This window comes from Rhinichthys klamathensis, unplaced genomic scaffold (assembly GCF_029890125.1).
Source record: "Rhinichthys klamathensis goyatoka isolate OS25496 unplaced genomic scaffold, OSU_Roscu_1.1 h1tg000206l_1, whole genome shotgun sequence".
NCBI classification, from domain to species: Eukaryota; Metazoa; Chordata; class Actinopteri; order Cypriniformes; family Leuciscidae; genus Rhinichthys; species Rhinichthys klamathensis.
In genome coordinates, this window is record NW_026606731.1 from 3,181,615 (window position 1) to 3,196,608 (window position 14,994).

A 14,994-nucleotide genomic window follows, 5' to 3' on the forward strand; every position below is an offset into this window, starting at 1 on the left:
CTGACAGGACTACCTTTTGTCAAGTTTCAAACTTCAAAATCACTCTTTGGGGGAAGTAAGGATGTGCTGTACACTTAAGGCATCTTTACCCTTCCTTGGTCATCAAAACAACTGATATGCATTTCAAACAACATCAAAAACCAGTGAGAGAAGATTACCGTAAATACGGCCACTTACCCAGAGAGGTAACAAAATGTTCATGGGCACTCAAGGTCTTCATGCAGCGCTTGTTTTTGTAGTCCCAGATCCTCAAAGTCTTGTCATCAGCACAGCTCACAATGAACTTTCCTCCAGGGTGCACAAGAATCCCACGGACCCAGTTATCATGGCCAACCTAAAGAGACGACACCAAACAAAAAGATTCAGATTCAAAAAGCTTCTCACATTCTGCAATGCAGAGACTCACACTAAATTTACTAGACCGACTCACCAGTGTCATAAGGCACATGCCAATGCTCACATCCCACATCTTAATCGTCTTGTCTCTGGAACCAGACAACAGGAAAGGACCAGGTTTCCCGCTCTTCTTGGTCTGGCAAAACAAAACAGCAAAAAGAGCATTTGAACCAATGCTGTGGAGTAGCCAACTCGAAATATAAATTTAACAACTAGTGTAATGGCAATCCAGCTGTTATTAAAATACTAAAAACCAGTAAGCTTTCAGTTGTCACTGAAAAGTAGCGGCATATCATGAATCACAATATAGCAGTGAATCGGTTTGTTCGGACAATTCATGCAAATTAATAAATTATAATAATAAAATAATTCCCCCCCTCAAATAAATTAAAATCTATTAACATTTTTGTATTCTAAATATATTTGGTGTCAATGTATCAGTTTTCAAGCTTGATGCGGTCATGTCATCGAAAACATTAATTGCGCCAGGAAAAGAAATAAACAAAAGCTTATAGCTTGGCAAACAAAAACAACTTCCCCGACACGTTCCATCAACCCATTTTTATGCAAATTTTGGGATATAGCATAAATAAAAAATGCCAAGATGCGCATAAATTCTAAAAATGTTGGATAATTTATCTGGTAAGAAGACATGTGCATATGGGTTGTTTACACCTGGCCTCTTCATGCGTTTTCTCAGATCGGATCCGATTTATCGAAACGATTCCATTTACACCTGGTCACATAAATGTGTTTTCGCAAAACGGATATAAATCCGATCTTCGCAACAGATATGAGCTGCATTTTATTGATCATCAGCTAATTTCAAAATCAAAGACCGCAATAAGAGAGAGTGGCAACAGCCCTGGTAAGATCATTTCGTTTCTTTACTTTTAATGAAGATGATTGTGTGTTAAGCGTCTGCGACTTACTTTCACTTTGATTTGCGATAGTTTGCACGTTGGCTTGATGAACAATGCTCTGCTCATCTACGGTGATGTGTGCTGCAGTAGCGTCGTCATATCTGACTATAACATGACATATAGCCTATAATACGCTCTCACACGTTTATTTTTAAGCATTGTTGGGAGGAGTAAAAGCATAAGGAGCAAGAGAGGAGCATATACACTTGTCCAGTTTCGTCTGGAATGCGGCCCAGACCTCCTCCTGAAGTGGTTTGAGCGATCGGATTCAAATCCGTCTCGAATGCGTTTCGGAGGGCATTTATACCTGGTCTTTTCACGATCGGATCACAGAAAACGCATGAAGTGGCCAGGTGTAAACAGCCCAATAAACTATAAAGGAAACACATTTACTGAATAAATTCCTTGATGTGCAAAAATTCATGTGACTTTGCCTCAACAGATCATGTGAACTGGGGCGCAATGGAACGGCATAACTGGACTAACCAGCGGACTGATCTTGTTGTACAGAATCTAAAGTGTTGTTTTGGTCATTCGTAAATGCCTTAGCCAAAGTCTTTCATCAAAGTGTTTCAGTAAAATTACCTCCTAGGACTATCTTAAGATTATAATGTTATACATCAAGCGAAATGGAAGAATGAACTGGTATAATGGCATTTCGAACAAAATCAGGCCAAAACGAACTTTACACGACTGCATTCACAATCAGCAGGTATCCGCCTCCAAAAGCAAGATAACATGACTGTGTTTAATTTATTATATCTTCTTCACTTTCCTAAAATAATTGTCATTTGATAATGACTTGGGTAAATTGACTATTGAAAATGAAAATGACTATTTTAGGTAAAAAAGACCCACAGTGACTTCTCCTACTGCAGCAACTTCCCTTTTTCTAAGTGATATTTGATGGCAGTTTATCAGGAAGTTACGATTTTGTTCTCTTCAACTCGCTGGATGGAAATGGTGCTTTATTTAATGTTTTATGCGATATTCCAATTTTGCACACAAGTTAAATTCAAAATTTTGGATGGAAACATAGCTACTGATGTATAACATCTCACACAGAGCATGTGTGTATAGATTAATATTTATTGTTCTTTGAAGAAAGATGCAATAGCGTTTAGTCAAGTCTTTAAACCACAACAAGGTTACGGAAACTGCTTTATCAAGACTGATGCCGACAACAGCAACATTAGGAGAGACAGAGACTTTAGTGGAGGTGCCTATAACAGACATTAAATAACACCACTCTGATGAATTACTTTCCTTTGAATTCCACACCTCAAAATAGAGTACAGAGACCCATTACACATCTCGTGCAGTCAATGAAAAGAGGGATATAACAAGAGCAGAGGTGTTTGGGGCGATAATGCATTTAGATAGTTCTGCAAAGAATGGACGGTCATTACATTCAAGGCCTTATCTATTATTTCCCTGCCATAAAAGGCCAACTCTGCTCGAGGTGAAGTGTGAACAGACACACAAAAACAAAATTGCTCTTGATGAGAGGCTGGCATGCTCAGACAAGTGTGTTCAGGGACATTTATACAGAGCTGCTGAAATGACATACAAGGCTTTGTTATTAACATCTGTGGCAGTTTTATGGATATCAAGAATAGGTTGAATAGGTTCAACAAGACCAAATAATGTTGCTTTTTTTTAATATTGAGGCTAAAGTTTCCCTTACACAATAGTAATTACTGTAAGGGTTAAAGTCTGTATTCAACTTGCTTTGAGGGCTAATGCTTCAGCAGATAAAGATTAAATTGGACACGGTTGATCATAAGACTGGCAAAAAAATACAAATGGTACGTTCTTCACCTTAGGGCCATCAACTGGTAATCCCACCCATGTAATTTCATGGTCTATTTCAAACCATTGTACATGACAAATTTAGATCGTCAGTTGAAAATCAAAAGGACCATCAAAATGTGTTTAAAGTGCACAGCAAAGGGATCAATATAACATTGAAAAAATTTTGTATTTACAAAAACAAAGAACCATTGATTCAAACCATTTTTTTAAAAATAAAAGGTTAAAAGAAGTGGAATTTTTTTTCCTGTTGACCTGTAATAACATCTGAGAGCTTGTTTCTTGTAGCATCTGTAGTATACTTTTGTAAATATATTTTTACCTGGTATTTTACTGTGCCCATGTTGTGCATATTACATGTTACCAGTTACTAATTACCAGTGGTGGTTGAAGTACACAAGTATGTTAATGCTGGATTTTAGTATTGATTATTGTAAATGAAAATAATAATTTGGTCTGTTCTTTTATACTATCACATAAGCAAAACTTTGCAGGCAAAAAAGGGCCATTGTCACTTAAAGCTGCAGTCCGCAGTATTTCCTCTTTGTCGCCATCTCTGTTCGAAATCTGCAATTGCAGTCATTCGCAGAATTATCAACTTTACGTGAGTTGTGCCTCGACGCGGCACAGCGCGGATTAACACAATGTTTGAGGAGAGTGTGCAGCTGTCAGTCACCACGCCGGTGTGGATACTGGCATTCGGAATCACAGATTATTATTTTGGAAGTATGACCAACATAATAATTTTCACCAGAAAATGTCATCTGAACAAGTAAATAACATCCACTTTTGTTCTGGTTCTGACATTGCAGTAAATCGCGATGATTAAATCTAAAAATCGCTTATCATATCACGCAAAACCGTACAAATTATACTTTGGTCTCAAATTGTTAATGTTAACAATGTCAGCATTGGGTGACTACATGTAATGTCCTTCCGATATGTAACGTTATCCTTGTTTTCGCATGGGCCGGTTGCAGTCTCTTTTTTTCTGTAGCCACTCCGAAGGCCGAACGAAGACTTTTGCATTTTACAGCGGGTGAATCTGTTGTCACTGGTGATCGTCGTTTGAACCTTTCTGGATCCGCCATCAAATTGATAAGTTTAATTAGATCAAGTGCTGTGAGAAAAGGCTATAAATCTCCATTATAGCTTATACTAGCCGAGACTAGTGTTGTCAAAAAACTCGGTACTTCGGTACCAAGTCGGTACTAAAAAAAATTAACGGTTACGGTACCAGCTTTTCTAGGTACCGAGTACCGGGTTAATCCGGTTCTTGATGCGCTGTCCGAAAGGTGCAGAGTTGCGTCCTCTTCATAAAAACACTGAGACATGGCGACCGGCGGCGCTGCTAATGCGGTGGCTCTGAATCCACTTGTTGACAAGAAAGGAGGAAAGAGCCACATATGGAAATATGTTGAATTAGGCTAATGTCACGTTGCCATAAAGGGCCGTTCACACGTTCACATAGCACGTTTTTTGCGCGTGCAAATTTCAAATGTAGGCGAGCGGGAAGCGCGCTCATAATAGAAGCGACGTGCGAGCTTGTTTTTCCAGGCGCGTCACTGTTTATGGTTGCATAGCGGAGACACGCGAGAGCGAGCGCTTGTGGAGAGAAGGAGAAAGCGATGCAAACTGCGCTCTCCGTGATGACGAGGAAGTATCAGCAAAGAATTAATTGATTTCTAGCCCTTGCATTAGAAATCAGCTACAGGGTTCTCAAGTTTTGAAGACAGGCAAGAGTGACATTTTTGGCAGTTTTGGATTAAATAAAAGTACAGTTAAGTCAAATAAAACATGTTTTATCTCCTGTATAGTTTGGTAACACTACAATAAGATACCATTCATTAACATTACTTAATGTGTTAACATTAGGGCTGTCAACTTTAGTCGTTTAGTCGACTAATCGGTCGATGCCGTCTTGGTCGACTGACATTCTTATTGGTCGACCAGTTGCATTTTTTTTTTTTTTTTACCAATATAAATACATTTTCAATGATTTACTCCTTTATATTTATTCCTTTATAAGCAGTTATATATTACTGTATTCTAAATATAATTAGCCTATGGTTTATCCCCAACTTTAAATGCTTTAATTTAGGCTATTTTGTAACAGCGCCACAGTTTAGCGCACACACATAGAACAGTCGGTTCGCACCTGTGGCTGGCTGCGCTGCTGCTTCGCGCTCAGTAAGGAATATAGGTAGTTTAGCTGTATTCATTCAGTTAGAACGCTACTTGTTCCGGTTTTTATGTTTTTATACACTATATGTTTTTATCTCGATGCGGCGTGGACGCACTTGGAAAAAAAAGAGCGCGTCGCACCGCGACCGTGTTGCTTCCATCATAAGCGCGCACACACGCGCCTACATTTGAAATCGAACTTGAGCGCGCAAAAGACGTGAGCAGTCCCTTTAACGGCTTTATCATGCTGACTCAATAGATTGTGTTTTCTTGATATGTTTTTGTTTTTATTTGTACACTTGACACGTTTGAAAATAGCCTAAATAATGTAACAAAACGAAAATAAACCTATATGCGGTCCTACAATACAGCCTATTATTATTAGGATTGTAGGCTCTTTGGTTTTTTGTGTGTTTGTTTTAAAACTCCTAGATCGGCTGGACAAAAGTTCACCCATAGCTTTGAAAGTAAAGAAGAATATACAGCCTGTATAAACGAGAGCTTTCGTTAGGATTTTTCATTGTGGCAGATAGCAGTTATATTTTTTGTAGCGTGTGGTGTGGTCAGGTGCGCGATTGTGACTGTTACTATAGACCTAGGACAGTGCTCCTCACTTTTTGCAGTTAAAAAAAAAATCACTTAATTTTCAAAGAATTGTATTATTATTATAGTTTTATGTATTTTTGATGTTTTTTCGTTGTTGTTTTATAAATGCTCTATGACAATTGTTAAAAAATGTTCAATCAAAACATCGCGGTTTTTTTTTTTGTCGACTAATCGTTGTGCAGGACAAGACTTTGGTCGACTAAGGATTTCTTTGGTTGACTACAGCCCTAGTTAACATCAACACATTGAGTGAACAATATAGTTTTACAACATTAATTAATGTTTGTGAATGTTATTTAATACAAACACTTGATTGTTCATGTTTGTTCACTTCATTCATTGTGCATTAAATAGTGTTAACAGATAAAACTTTTGATTTTAAAAATGTATTAGTATATTTTAAAATTAACCCCAAGGAGAATAATTGCTACAGTATATAACTATGGTTTACTGTTAGGTAATTTTATCTAATGTTATCTAACAAACAGAATCTTATTGTAAAGTGTTTTTAATACTACAGTTTCCATCTTTGTAACTGTGATATACATATTAATATATGTACATTTTATCTAAATTAAGCTTTGGTACCGAAATTGGTACCGAGAACCGTGGATTTTCACTGGTATTGGTACCGAATACTGAAATTTTGGTACCGTGACAACACTAGCCGAGACTACTCTTTTATGTGTACAGATGTGACGTAATGACGCAAAGACATGCTCAAATCTCCCGCGGAAATCCACCAGTACCACTGGAATTAAAAACATTACAAGCTTACCGCTTTGAATCGACCTAAGGTAAGCAGATAGTTTTGAACACTGGCTGGTTATGCATTTTCTCAAATATGTATTTTGGATAATTTTTAACCCCAAAAAAAGCTACGGACTGCAGCTTTAAAACAAAAAGCTTTATGTTGGTCAACGTAGCGAATCTTTTACCCTCATGCGAAACTCCCAATCACATTTCCAATTGAAATTATTGCACACAAATTCACAGGACAAGAGAAAATGTGTAATCTCTTGGTTATTGGCTCATTTTGAGTCAGACTAACTGGATTATTGAATCAGCAGTTGACTCAAAAACGAATAATCGATGAGTGCGATTTGCTAACCAATTTAACGGGTTCATTGAAAGAATCAGATCATTCACAAATCAGACATCGTATTGACAATATCTTTCAGCTTAAAATAACAAGGCACAATGTTTTTATTTTATGTAGTGGAGTTAAATGTATGATAGTATGCTTTGGAAACGTGGTGAAGTAAAAGTTTACCAAAATAAAAATGCTTTGATAAAGAACATATAATTGACAAAATGTACTAAATTCTTATAATCCCCCTTGGTCTGAGAAAGGTAAAAGTAAAATTACTAGACCTGGAAACTTCAAATATAGAACTGAACACAACTTAAATCATCCCTGAGGAAGGTGACAGTAAAATTAGAGGGCAGAGTTTCCCATACGTTCATTTATTTGTGGCGGCCCGACACAATATCAACACTGATCGCCACACATTGATTTTCGATATGCTTTTTCTTTACTAAGCCCATTTAAAATCGTATTTGATTGCAGAGCGCCGTAGCGCATTCGCACAGCACTACCTCTCGTGCTCTCGCTCACCCGTACCTCTCGCGCTCTCTCTCCCTCACGGAACACCGCTGCACAAATCTGTCCAACACAGCGCTGTTAATGTTTGAGACCCAGCTTTAAAAAAAGTTATTAGCCAGCATGCAAGGAGCCTAGCTAATAAGGAGAGCTAAGTTATTGTTAGAATACAGCTGGATTTTCGAGGTTAGCACGCTGTATATAGCTGGTAGTCCACTCCGTTTTGACCGCCTCATGTTTGGTTTCTTTTTTGCCGCCTCAAGTTTGTGTCGGGTCTCTCGCGTGAGAATCTCGCGTCACGTTCGCAATGTTCAATTAGCCGACATTTAATTTGAGTAAATTCTTGTCGACAATTAATCGATAATCGATTAACCGTTTACATCCCTAAGACATGCACTTCATTACTATTAGTAATTAAGCAATTACCCGTTACCTATAATTATAATTCTCATACATATGAAATGATAGTCTTTGAATGAACTTTATCAACAAGAAAAACACTTGCCATTATAAATACTACAACATTTTTTTTCAATCTGTTAAAAGTGGTTTCAGAAAGCATCTACAATTATGGAACATACTAAAATGTCAACAAATATTTGCCATCACCAATGCTACAGTATTTTCCCCTAATTTTCACTTTGTGCTCTCACCTCTGAGCCGGTCGCCTCCAGGATGGTGGGATGAGCGCTTTCAGGGGCCCAAGAAATGCACTCCACCACATGCTCATGCTCACGAAGCTCCGCCTTGCATTCTTTTGTAGCCACCACCCAAACACGCACCGTTTGATCATTAGAACTACTGGCGATCAGGGTCCCATCCTGGTTGGGCCGCACCATGCGCACCCACTCTCTGTGGCCAGTGAATGTCTTCACACAGTACCTGTTAAGCATTTACAACAAACACATATTTAACCACATTTATTAATGTCAAGAACATTTCAGGTATCAAATATCTGCAAGTTTGTCACATATGTTTGCAAGTCACATCTGACTATTACAACTTTGAGAGCAAAAAGGTGATTTGTTACTTGTACGAACATTTGCACAGGTGCTTTTCAGCTGAAGTAACTCAACACAGTAATTGAAAGTCCTGTTTTGTTGAAGGAAGCTATGGTTAGACACATTGATCTAAAACCAACAACCTGTTTTAGCAGCCCAGGACTTATAAACGATATGCATGTAATAAATATCAAAATAAAAAAGATGAAACCTGCATACAGCATTTGCTAAATGACTTACCCAGTAGCCACCTCCCACATTTTAATGGTTTTATCCCTTGAGGCAGAAACTATGTGATCTCCATTGGGCATAATAGCTACAGATGAAACATTATGGTCATGCCCTGAAAAAAATAAAAAAGGTCAGTAAAGAATCAAGTATAAAATTTTCCAAACTGTCCTGAAATTGTCATTCAAAGAAGGACCAACAGTGTCTGAGATGGATGCACTGAAATCATTTCTCGATTCAGTGCACAAAATACACATTTCTAGCATACAAATCAGACAGTCATGCACATTAGCGTCTGACAATGTACGGTTAAGGTTTAAAACACATTGAAAAATTTAATGGAGAATAAGAAGCTGCTAATTTGCCTTGGGCTGCTTTGTTCTCACAGTGTGCATGGAAAAAGATGAGCTAATTACACAGGACGCCATTTTTAAGCTCCTCAATAGATGATGAAACTAAGTAGCCTAGAAAAAGCAGTCTTAAATATGGGGGGTGGGGGGCACAAAATGTTATCTCGTCTCAAAGAGGATAATTAAACTGCTGTCCAAATCTCCTAATCTTCCACTAAAGCAGCCGACCCACGAAGCGAGACGGGGAGAGAGAGAGTGAGCGCGAGCAGAAGGGGGACTTGCAAACAGAAGGTAGGGGGGTTCCTTTGCCACCTCTTCAAAGATAGACTGTGCTAGAACAGTCTACCCTAGTCTCAGGGCATCATGCCAGCTTTAGTGATGGGTGTAAATTACAAGCCTTTAGATTTGTGCATATTACAAGCTGCCGCACACATTATTTGGATTATAACCACTGAGGATTTACACATTTTTTTATATGGATTACAAATGACTTGAGGGAAACTAAGAACACTTTAAACATTAAAATATGTTTTTTGAGAGGTTAACAAACATTTATGTATTGTGCATGACAAATGATAGGGCACATCCATCCACGCTATCTATCCTTACTGTTAACCAACCAGCTGACCTATTCTTGAATCAACGCTGCTAAAGTGCATTTGTGTATTTTGATGCACAGTATCAGTGTTTTTGGTTTGTATTGTAAGATTCTAAAACAATACAATTATTTGAGCATTTTGAGTGCATTAGTGAGGTTTTGATACAGTTTGAACTTCATAATTAGTGGAATATAAAGTGACTGGATCGCAGACACTTGTGCCCCCAACCCCCCTTCTCTTCGCAGATTTTCACACAGACTGTTTTTGCGCTTTTCCAAACCTGTGGTGAGATCTGACCCAAGCTAAAATGGGGGTTTCATGACACTAAGTGTTAACTATCCATCTAACACATGGAAAGATATGTTGACATAATACAGCACCCGTAAGACAAAATGCAAATTCACTTGTGGTGTGATCTCCCATATGAAAAGCCTGAAGGCCTCCCTTTACCAAAGAAGCTATTAAAATTTATCAAGCAATTATGATTTTAAACAAGAGCAGAGCCTAAGGAATGGCTTTCTGAGGACCGGATCTCTCACTTTTGTGGAGTGGGGGAAATTTTTTTTTCCGTCAAAATGTTCTAAGAACAAATCTTAATCTTAAGAAAATGTTATACAACATTATACATTATATCAAATGAATAAATATGAATTATAAACAAATATATAAATATGTTTGCATATAATATATTTATAGGAATTATTAATTAATAATATAATTATACATTAACTAAAACAATAAAACCTTCATAAACAGCACAGTTATATTTGATTAAATGTGTTAAAGGCTGGCTTCTAATTCAGGAAGAATCTCTTATGGATTTGTTGGCAAGCTGGCACATTAATGAGCTGCATTCAGCACCTGCCCCCTGACACTTTATTCCCCCCTGAGACGCCACACCGCTCCTAACAGTTCCCAGAACCAATGACAACATATGACAACGTGCTCACCGTGCATGGTCCTGATACACTCGAAGCCCTGGAAGTCCCAGAGCTTAATGGTCATGTCTGCTGAACAGGAGGCTAGTAGCTTTCCAGTTTGGTCAAAGGAAATGTCCTGCACCGAGTCTGTGTGGCCCTTGAGGGTACGCTCAAAGTCACCCGTTTCATAGTCCCAGACCTGGATCAGACACAAAACACATTTTAGCCCAAGATGAGCATCTATTCAATAAAAAAAAACATTAAATTGTTTGGCAGCTTGTAATGATACGGTAATACATAAAAGGCAGGTTTGGGCTTGTAGCTGCTATTATATATTCAGGGAAACATCTGTCATGCAGCCAGCTTTAAAACACCATCAAAACACGCAAGATTGCCCTCTGGATACAATCTATAGTGTGAACGTTTGTTCATTTAGTCTTTATCAGCCTGTCAGAATTTCATCCCATATTAACCTTACAGTATCTACTGCACTCCAAGCAAAATTGTGTCAGAATATTTGACATGTTTACCTTAAAATTCAGTTTTCATCATTTTCTTTATCATTAAAGCATTTTTGTGAAGTGAGGCTAATGTTATCTGCTTGTTCGCCTGGATGCAGCAGTATGATAAACAGCCTCAGGGCTTAATGTGAAGATCAGGTTTCAGCAGTTTCTAGGCGGCAGCCAGACACACAGGGATAAGCTCTGTCTGCTACATAGGGGGCCGGTGACAGAAGCCCCTCCACCTGCTTATCTGTCTCCTGCTTTCAAAGGGGGATACTGAATTTAACCAGTCGTGTTCTGATAGAAAACACGCATAAGAAAAGCCTGATGTGGCACACCTGGGTCAGTCAAGCACGTAAGCTTTAACAATGTGGCTGAGACTGCAATACTATTATAGAGTGTATGCTACATCTGTTTTTAGCAAGGACTTATATCTGCCCTATTGATCTGTCTGTATGTGCCTGATCATCAACATACTCTCACCTTTACTACAAAAATCAATACAAATTAAATTGAAAAAAGTTGGGAAATTGTACAACTACAGCAAATTGAAACATAAATTCTGACTGATATCAATAAGGCAATAATTATTTTCTTGTTATGGCTGATAAGTTAACCAATAAATGGCCAATACTGAAATTACATACTACTTTGACTAAATAAATGAAAGATAAAACACAAAAAGTATCACAACATAACAGTATTAAAAAAAAAAAAAACGTCTTCATTTTGAGAGGTACTAAAGATTACATTGAACAGATTTATAAAATTATGTTTTTAAAGACTAACTTGAGTGTTAGATGTTAGTTATGTTGATATGTTGGATATCAGCAAACTGAGCAAAGGTAATCTAAAATGTAAAAACCAAGGAAAATAGCATGCACAATTAAATTTTTATTTGATAATCAATAAATTAATACATTTAGCCAATAACAGATATGGTCCCAATATATTGTGCATCCCTAAAAATCAGTTCATTTTTATCTGAAGAACAGAGGCTAAACAAGACTATATAACTAGGCTTAAAAAGCAAGGGAAAATAAAAATAAGAGCAATGCTGATGAAATTAACCATGAAGTGCTGGATGAACCGAGACTGCTTTTTTTTAGACAAGAATGTTGACGTTCAGATAAATTGTGGAGATGAAAGAAAAAAAACTGAATGTTCGAGCGCATGTCATATTTTCATGTGCATGTATAAAACATCACAGTCTGAAAAAAATATACTTGCACATGAAACTGAATTGCAAACCTGAATAGCAAACTTTTTTTTGATTCAATAACCCGGCTAAGCAAGAAAACTGTCAAAAAAGCTGTCAAACTGCTTATTAACATGTTTAAGAAAAAAATGCTTAAGTAAAAAAAAAAAAAGTCCTGCCACAGCCGCCTTACCACATCTGCATTACACTGAGCAGAGGTGAAAAAAAAAAAGCATTTGGGTGCACCGCTTCAGGCTCCATGATAATTAGCTATGAATATGTGGATGGGGAGAATGGGACAGAATATATTTGGTTTAGCTCTAGCTGTCTGGTTGAGGGCCGCCCATGTTAAGATGAGCAGGGCTGAGTTTAATAGCACCAAGTACAAAATTAGGGCACAGGAGGAGGGGGCACAGACTCAGGTTGGTGGCCATAGCTGCCGGCACTAAGACGGGAAATTAATCACTCAAAAAACAAATGTCCAGGAAAATAATGGAATCCTTTGTATGACTTATTGGGAGGACTAGGACTATGCCTTTCATATATTATACCTCTGAATTTTTTGGCTGATCTAAAGTGTGAAAATGTTCCCTCTTGGCTTTAAAATCAGCCAAAAAATAAAAAAATCCTCAATAAGTGGCTATAAATAGGTTTAGACAGGTTGTCTGTAGAGTTGCTGGGCTCGGTTATGAATAGCAGGCAGGCAGAAACAGGGCTTATTACCACGGGATTGTCATACTGCTTGTGCAGACTTGTATATTGTGTAGACTTGTATATTGTGTGTCTCAAGAGCTCCTGCATGAACAAGCCAAGAAAAAAAAGAGGACAGTGGCTGTCCGCAGTCACATTTACAGCTCATTCAAGGCAAGGCTCTGCAATTATGTCAGTCAGTTAGCCTAAATTTGATGGGCCATTTTCACACTGTAAATCAAGATTTGATCACACCAATGTAACAAATGCAGGGTCAGTTTTAGAGGTATGAGATGTACACCATGCAGAAAGAGTGATTAATAACGCCACAGAAGATACAGAAGACCTCACCTTTATTGTTGCGTCCTCTGAGGCAGAGACTATGACACTGAAAACAGGATGGAAAATGACTCTGGTGACAGGACTCCTGTGGCCACTCAGGGCGTATCTCTCAGGGGGACGGGGGATCCATTCTTTGGGGTCTCGCTTCTGTGCAATTGGCCCACCTAAAGTAATCTCCTCCTTTGCCTCATTCAGTTTTGATTCTAATTCCATGACCTAGCAGAAAGCACAATGTGTAAGACTCATCATTACACACATCAAATTAAATGAAGAGTGACATTTTGGAATACAGTTTCTGTAGTTGAAACAGCGTTTTTAAACCCAGACTTTTGCCATTTCAGAGCATGAATAGTCAATGAGTCAAGGCTGCCTTCATGGTTCTTAATAGGATTTGCATTAAATATGAAAGGCACAAACCTTTTTCTGTAATCTGATGACTGATGTCCATTTCTTTTCCAAAAGACCTGCATACTTTTTATCCAATTCCTCATTCTGGTGACAAAAGATGACAGAAACTTTACACCTTAGCACAACACACTGCATTAAAGAAATACAAGAATTACATACAGCCTTAAGCAAAAAGAGGCATACACCCATCACCCCAGTGGCAAATGTAAATTCCCTTTAAATCCCTTCACATGGGTTAATCTCTGGCAGACAACGAGAGCTTACCAAGATTACAATTACACAAACACTGCACAGTTAAAAAATTAGGGTGCCTGGCACCAACTAGACCTTTCTGTGAGTCACATTTAGCTTTCAATTTGAGACATGAATCCCATTAGCATTCTCTGATCAACAAACCAAAACGAATAACTACAGTACTAACAATTTCTTTAGGGGTAGGCAGTATGACTTACGTTTTATATGTATAAATAATAAATTATTAAATATTTAATTTAGATTTATGTAGATTTTTTTTTTAGGACAAAGAGCTCCTCTTAAACATACAGAACAGTAATATCAGAGCCTGTTATAGCAAACACTTGACATGATGGCTGGTTTTACTGCTGTGGATCATTACCTTCATTCGAAATTCCACTTTATTCAAGACTAATTCTTATTCAGTCAAATTCTGAAGTATGAAAATCCAACAAGACTAATTGTGTGTAAACCCTGAAATTAGACATTTTTATGGATGTTTTTAAATAGGCAAGCTGAGTCTCAGCCGGAAACCAATATGAAGGTTCTGTTTGCTGAAAGAAGTGTACACATGGTTCTGCTTCACTAGACTGCTCTCTAACCATCAAATATGCAAAAGCATAAGACAGCTCCCAGATCTATGGTTGATGGAAAAAAAGGATGTGGCAGACAAAGAGAGGAGAGGCACTTTCGGAGTAATATTAGGTGTCCAGCAGAACAGGTGCCGTTTTTGTGATGAGAAGTGGAGTGAGAGGGGTCGTGTCATGCGTCTGAGGGAGAGGGTCATTTAAAGCCTCTGCAGAGGTCTGATCCGCCATCTGCCTGGACCCTCTGCCACGTGTGGCGGCCAATGGCTAAATACCAGCCCCATCAGCCATGCCAGCCTCTAATCACTCCTGTCTGACAGTCCATCAGCTCCCTCCAGCCCTCAGAGAGCCACTCTTCATCTACAGTTATGCCTAAAGTCTCAAAACCCTGCCACTTCTTAGAACATCTG

The 14,994-nt window shown here is 38.2% G+C and overlaps 1 protein-coding gene across 2 annotated transcripts in view; it reads right to left on the reverse strand.

The window, feature by feature from the left end:
• The window catches only part of pafah1b1a (platelet-activating factor acetylhydrolase 1b, regulatory subunit 1a), a 66,149-nt gene that overhangs the window by 2,527 nt on the left and 48,628 nt on the right, over positions 1–14,994 (reverse strand). For both annotated transcript variants that reach the window (XM_056263469.1, XM_056263470.1), the window contains exons 4-10: positions 13,773–13,847; positions 13,365–13,571; positions 10,653–10,821; positions 8,766–8,868; positions 8,178–8,406; positions 431–532; positions 178–334 (exon numbers count right to left, since the gene is read on the reverse strand). In XM_056263469.1, the coding sequence (XP_056119444.1) occupies positions 178–334; positions 431–532; positions 8,178–8,406; positions 8,766–8,868; positions 10,653–10,821; positions 13,365–13,571; positions 13,773–13,847 (1,042 nt within the window). The remainder of the gene's footprint in view (positions 1–177; positions 335–430; positions 533–8,177; positions 8,407–8,765; positions 8,869–10,652; positions 10,822–13,364; positions 13,572–13,772; positions 13,848–14,994) is intronic.